The 6836-nt window shown below is 46.1% G+C and overlaps 2 protein-coding genes across 2 annotated transcripts; one reads left to right on the top strand and one right to left on the bottom strand.

The window, feature by feature from the left end:
* Positions 1-4085: 4085 nt before the first annotated feature.
* On the top strand, positions 4086-6123 carry BJ212DRAFT_1490174 (uncharacterized protein; the record flags this gene model as incomplete). Its single annotated transcript, XM_041341454.1, has 12 exons — positions 4086-4171; positions 4228-4281; positions 4330-4402; positions 4455-4707; positions 4760-4784; positions 4853-4894; positions 4954-5081; positions 5131-5181; positions 5236-5552; positions 5607-5777; positions 5831-5904; positions 5955-6123. The coding sequence occupies 12 exons, from the start codon at positions 4086-4088 to the stop codon at positions 6121-6123; spliced, it is 1443 nt and encodes a 480-aa protein (XP_041185081.1).
* A 116-nt stretch (positions 6124-6239) lies between these two features.
* On the bottom strand, positions 6240-6755 carry BJ212DRAFT_1306943 (uncharacterized protein; the record flags this gene model as incomplete). The annotated part of the gene is made up of 3 exons (XM_041333834.1): positions 6240-6344; positions 6394-6620; positions 6680-6755. Coding segments are annotated over 3 exons (408 nt in total), but the record flags the coding sequence as incomplete, so codon positions are not given.
* Between the last annotated feature and the right edge of the window lie 81 nt (positions 6756-6836).

Below are 6836 nucleotides of genomic sequence, written 5' to 3'. Positions count from 1 at the left end.
TCGTAGGATGTAAGTCAAGGAATCATTCACAATGATGTGGTTCTTGTCGTAGTCCAGGTATGAACGAAGAACATCCAAAAAATCATAAGCAGCTTCTCGAAGTCCCATCTTCCGAATCGATATTGAGCATGCGTACACGGTGCAGTGTTGCGAAGATTATGCAGAACCTCGGGAATAAAACTATCCACGCGCAAATAGCGCGCGTCCCTCGACTGACTTTCTGCGGCACCAATAGACTAGTGGGATGTTGAGTAAATTGGGTGTAGAAGCCGTCTCGCAATAACTGCCACATCTCACCTTGACATGCTGTGGTAAAGAGGGGGGGGGGAGACGTTACACCTTGCTCGCTTCTGCAGATGATGAACTAGTAGTGGCGATTGAGGCTAATCGATACGTTGTACGCACCGCCGAGATCAGCAAGAGACATTATGTCCGTTGATTTCCAATTCAAGTTCGGCTGCACGGTCCGACTGAGTTTTCGCCTCCTACAGTTGAAGCGGTGATGACATACCGAAGTAGCCCGGACATAGAGTATCCGTAACCTCCATAGTGACCGTCAGTCACGCGCATTTCATGAGCTTGCCTCATGGCGACTTCCATATAATGATGGGAGAAAGGAACTTGCATGCAACATACAGTTGTGTACTCGGGTATTGAAGTGCTGTAAATTTTGGCGACGACGAGAAGGCCCGAACCCTGCTTGAGAGCATGGTTACTATATATATATATAAAGGTTAAAAAGAGACTGAACTGTATATACGTACTGCCTTACATAGAGTTCACCCTGCAAAGGACAAAAATTGGAATAAAAAAGAGGTTACAAAGGTTTGTGAGATCACGAAAAAGAAGGTAGAAATGCGCACCTGCTCCAGAGACATTGAGCGTGGTATGACTGATTGACCCTTTACCAACCCAGTAAAGTCCGCAACAGTTCAAGCATGGAGAGAAACACGCCAAATTGAAGGACCTTGTCAATCAGCGTGTCAGACGTGAGACGATTTCGTTGGTCTCAGGCAGACATGATGCTGCACGACGAATAAGTAGCCCTATCCGAGTCACTCCCAGGATAGGACAAGTCCACGTGATCAAGTCGCACGGGTTCGCTCAATTTGTTGTTTGTAGTATTGTATGTACTACTAGCTAGCATCAGCCAACGACTATCTTCTTTTCCTCCATCTCTGGAGCCTTTGAGTCTGTGGAGCACATCAATGTTTAAGGAGCGCGAATTCTTCAGCCGGACGATAAGGAGCCACAACTTCAGATAACTCGTCTGCAGACTCCAAACATGAGGCCAGCATAAGAAGTGGACTATCTCTGATCACGTCTTTGCTCGAGTGCTTGGGCAACGCGCCAAGTTCGAGGCTCAAGGAAATACTGAATTGCAGGCACGGAGAGATCGACTGCAAGAGGTGCGTTCTCGGGCCTTTATCTTCTTCACCGCAAATCAACTTGCATGTCTAGCTTGTCGAAGGATGATCGAACGTAGGGATTATCTTTTCCGTATCATGATGCGTTTCATTTCTTCAGCTCATTGGTTGGTTTACGCGTGCTTTTGCAGCATAAAAGATCCTTCAGCGACTTGAATGAAGATTTATAAATATGTGTCACGATCAATCCCATAAGATACGTCTTAACCGACAACAGCATGGATTCCCTCTTTCATGCGCATCCGATACACCGACGGACGGCCTGCTGGAGTATGATAGGCTGCTACATCGGCTTTTTCAACCAAGATGAAGGTTAGAACACAAGTGCCATAGGGACCATCTCGGACTCGAAGGCAAGTTTGAGTGTCATCGATGCACATTCGAGCACTAAACGGATTGTAGATAATCTCCGTGATCCGTAAATACATATGGGTTGAATTCAGCATGCAGGAATCGCCTCGCGTCTATATAATTCCCGTGGAAAATGTATTCGATCTTGCATTCTGTGCTTACCAGCGCCGAACCATGTTTCGCTCTGAATGGCTGCTTGCTCACGGTCAGGATCATGGACACTTCGAGACCGTTGGCCTTGATGACTTAATAGACGAAGACACGAGGATAAACGTTTGCCGGAGAGGAGCACGCTAAGTTGAAGGGCCTTGTCGATCAGCCTCTCGGACGTGAGGCGTTCTAACTGGCTTTGGGCCGAAATGCTGCATTGCGAATAGCCCCATCACTCTCAACCGCACAGAAGGGGTCTGTAGCTCTCTGCAGGTCAAGTCGATGAGCCAACAAGAATGTGCACATGATACAGCAGACACGCATTTACCTTGTAGGCGTAGGCGTATCACCCTCATCAGTCGCTTCCCGTTGCGATTGGAAGTGGAAGATTACTTCGTGAGCTGCTATTGGATGTTTAACTCAGTCGGACCGTGCAGCCGAACTTGAATTGGAAATCAACGGACATAATGTCTCTTGCTGATCTCGGCGGTGCGTACAACGTATCGATTAGCCTCAATCGCCACTACTAGTTCATCATCTGCAGAAGCGAGCAAGGTGTAACGTCTCCCCCCCCCCTCTTTACCACAGCATGTCAAGGTGAGATGTGGCAGTTATTGCGAGACGGCTTCTACACCCAATTTACTCAACATCCCACTAGTCTATTGGTGCCGCAGAAAGTCAGTCGAGGGACGCGCGCTATTTGCGCGTGGATAGTTTTATTCCCGAGGTTCTGCATAATCTTCGCAACACTGCACCGTGTACGCATGCTCAATATCGATTCGGAAGATGGGACTTCGAGAAGCTGCTTATGATTTTTTGGATGTTCTTCGTTCATACCTGGACTACGACAAGAACCACATCATTGTGAATGATTCCTTGACTTACATCCTACGATTCCTATCTTTGAGTGAAAGTTGAAGGGCCTTGTGAGCCCATTTTCCTAGGCTACGAGTTGTTCAAAACTACCTTTATCGATGCGTCAGGGGTACCGATCAAGCTTTTGTTTGTATTTATTTGGCTCATCACTCCTGTTGATTATTATTTGGATCATTAGTTGACACATCCATATCACGTTACATTACTCTACAAAGCACCCATTTTATACCCCGATAAGGAAGCTTAACAGTAAGTCTTCGATCCCGATCAGATCTGATAATATATAAGGAATATTTACGTTAGATGTCTCGCGTTTTCCACTCACCCAACTTCGCACACGATGATCGTGTAAGTTCCTTGATCTCAAATCAATTTATCAACCGACAATCGCGACAGACACACCTTGAGTTCCTTGCCAGCATGGTAAGGTTATCTACAACCGTTGGCCGACATTGTCATTGACATGGATCCGAGACGGCGGCCAACCAACGAACGTCACTACTAAACAGAATCAAAGAGCTATTGCGTATGTGCGCCAGCGGTTGCGCTCGCGTGGCGCGACGCCTTGGTCTCAAGATCTAAGTAAGTTCGTGTTCAATCTTCTATCATATATGATCATTACCGCGATGGTACAGGAATTCATTGATGTTGAACAAGATTCAGAGATATGATAGATATACGCCACATACACCAACATACCACATTACCACTGCAACCGGATGCCCAATCATGCAATATGCAAGCTATGTATCATACCATGATGTACACATAACATACCTATAGACATACATACAGTCGCGTACCAAGAGTTGCTGTGTAATACCCTATCAACATCATCTTGTATAATTAGTACCCATACACCTTGCTAATCTGAATCTGAATCGATATGGTTCTCATATTTATGGCGCTGGATCAGTTCAAATGTTATACACACGCACATTTTATGCTGCTTGCGAATCTTCAAGCTTCAGGATTCAAGAAAATCGGACAGAAATAGAGCGAGATAATTGCATATCTACGGAGCGTTAGCGAACTTTTCTAAAAAAGGGAAACAACAAACGTTATGCCTTGACCCAGCCACCCGGCCGGCTCGTGCTCCCAAAAAAGCAAACCTGACATAATTAAGAGCGGAAACGATTTTTACTAACTGGGAAGTTAGGTGGCGTATTGGTAACCTTTACAACTACTATAGCTTTACGGACATTGATATCGGGGAAGCAAGGTATGCTCAGTCACGATGCACCTTTCGACGCTCTGACAGTGGTATTTTAGGCGACCTCAATGTCTCAACAACAGATGACGCTGCTTGACCGTGGTATTGGCATTTGGCCAACACAGCTGCCCCGGTATGTCGAAGTAGTAATGCTGTGAGTTACAGATGATATCGCGCAAAATGCTTAGTCCAAATTATTTTTATTTTTAGTCAAGATGAAATTGAGAATACGATGGTTCAACAGAAGCAAATCAGTGACCCTAGGTCGGTCGCCTTTATTTCTGTGGGTATCGGTCTAACGACCGTCAGCAGGCCCCCGACGTTTGACGATTGGCAGGAGTTGATCCATCCCTTGGGAGGTACGTATTACTATAACCACAAAAAGGTGAGCAGCTGTTGTGTCAACTTTACGATGTACTCACCGACTGAATGTTTAGAAAACATATACGTCTATGAATCTGAGGAATTATCAGGATCTACGGATGCTCGACAATTTCGTTGATGCATCACGCGCTGCGGCACAGGAAGACGGTTGGATTCTCGTTGTTTACCCGACGACGTTTATGGGAGAAAAACGATTCCAATACTACTACGTTGTGCCCGATCAGCGCATCATCGCCTGGTTAGAGGAATTGAATGGATACATTCTTTTCCGCGAGTGTGTCATTCCAAGCAAATGGCCTCACAAGAGTTCGTGCGTTTTATCGTTTTCAATGAGCTGTTTTTTACGAGTTTGAAGCAGGACTCGAACTTGAGGCGCAATATTGGTAAGTAATCTCGAAGGTCGTCTCCTGATGGAAACGATCTGACCCGAACGTTTCTTGCTACTTGTCAGGAGACACTTTGAATTTTTTCCGCACAGTTGTCGAATGGAAACGTCAGTGGTGAGACGCTTACGGAGAGAAATCGGCTGTTATCTTGGAGGTAAGGTTATAGCACCGCGACGACTATCAAAATCACTGAGCAAGGAACAGAAGCAATAACTTTAAGTCAGTCGACAGCTGCCTCGATGTTCTGGACACTGGATCAAATGAATCAAATTGTCGCACAGCTGGCCGATATCGGTATGTACCCGTACATCGACCACAAAGTACCTTGATGAGCAAGATGCAGAAGGGCTTGTGGAAAATGGGCTCTTAGAAGAAACTAGCGTCGTATTCTGTTGTGCGTGAGCCTCGAGAAAACGATCGACTCGAATATTGATCTCCTAACTATCAGGCAGAATATTATACATACTACGTACGTACGACGTCGATTTCTTCGCCGTTGCTATTAAGCATGACATAGGCCATCATCAATACCTGAACCGCCACAACCAACCCGAAGCTCGCCTCATCCGATCCCATGCGGTGAGAGAGAGGCGCAAAAAGAATAAACTTCTTTCTGCTGTGAGCAGCGCTGCAGTCACGATGTTATGTATGCCGATCACAGTCGAACGCATCAGAAACACTTCTGTTGATGGTATTGTAAATGGCATAGAAGTCCAACGATTTGTCGACGACTTCAGCAGTCAAGCTAGAAATCAGATCACCCTGGTAAGTCTATCTCGCCGTTGCAAACAAGACCATCTTCTCATTTCGTCACCTCAGGCAGGTGCTTCGATTGCTATGGACATTGCAATTTTTACCATTCCAGGTTTGGGTGTATCGAAGACTGCACAGACATTGTGCTCTTGCTCCCTACTTGCAGGCGTCGGCTGCATTTTTGCGGGCACGATGGTGCAACGCTTTGGCGAGAGGATGGGCTCTCTTGAATTCGCGGTTCGGTTTACCTCATTTTCTGTAAGCTTAACTCAATATCGCCAAATGAACAGGGGCATTACCTGCGAAAGAAGAGGATGATGCTAGTCATAATTACAAGCATACCCACTTTTTTCTGTGTGCTGAGGTAAGTAAAAATTTGACGATCACTCTTGTCACTCATCAACCTGCTGTCAGTGTAATAGGTGCCATGCTCGGATTTCTCGCAGGTATCTTTGCCAACTTCAAACCCTCCACGTTCTTAGTGGTTTCGAACATTGTTATGCTCAGCGTTGTGGCGTGTCTCTTACTTGTACTGGCAATTGCCAGTTATGGTCCAGGCCTGGCTCGGATGCGGCCACAATGATATACGTGTAGTAGATTCGTCACGGCCCTCCGAGCATCACAGGACCCATTATTTCTTTACCTTCCTCCTTTTTTTTCTTCGTTCATCTCTGTGTAAAATCGCTCGCACTGGCCAAATTATATCTCGTTGCGCTGCACCATAGCTTTGTTGTCGACTTTACAACCCTCCACCAACGTATCTGTGGGTGTCTCTTCTGCGCATTTTCCCACAGGGTCATCTTGCTATTTGTTCTATGTTTAAAAGCGGTTTCCCGCCGCATCTGTCACTTACATCCGTTACCAGTGACACTAGGCGTGTCCTGTGTGATGTTCCGCGTATCTTCTTGAACCTTTTGGTTGTGTTGAGGCATGGTGTTCCAGACAGGGGCTTTTGCGGTATCTTGGGTTGCTGTTGAGCGCTCCTGAGGGCGGGATCCACATTCATCTCCACGTCCTCTTCTTGTTGCCCGCCACGTCTTGCGAATCGTCTCTTCATGTTGGCAAGCACCCTCTCTTTTTCTGCCTAAAGTGTCTTTTCAACATTTATGCCCACTAGGTTCGTGTGATCAGATTCTCACCTTCGATTTTCTTAATTCCAATTGTAGCCTGTGTTTCATCTTGGCGGTTGTGGATTTCTCGCGATCCCCAATCTATCTGACGTTATCAGAAATTTCCGGTGACGGTCATTTCTCGCTTTGTCACCTCATCGCTTTTGCTTGTGTTTAGTTCTGTCTT

The sequence above is a fragment of the Suillus subaureus genome (assembly GCF_016647635.1).
Source record: "Suillus subaureus strain MN1 chromosome Unknown BJ212scaffold_398, whole genome shotgun sequence".
Taxonomy (NCBI): domain Eukaryota; kingdom Fungi; phylum Basidiomycota; class Agaricomycetes; order Boletales; family Suillaceae; genus Suillus; species Suillus subaureus.
This window is presented reverse-complemented; position numbering and strand designations above follow the sequence as displayed.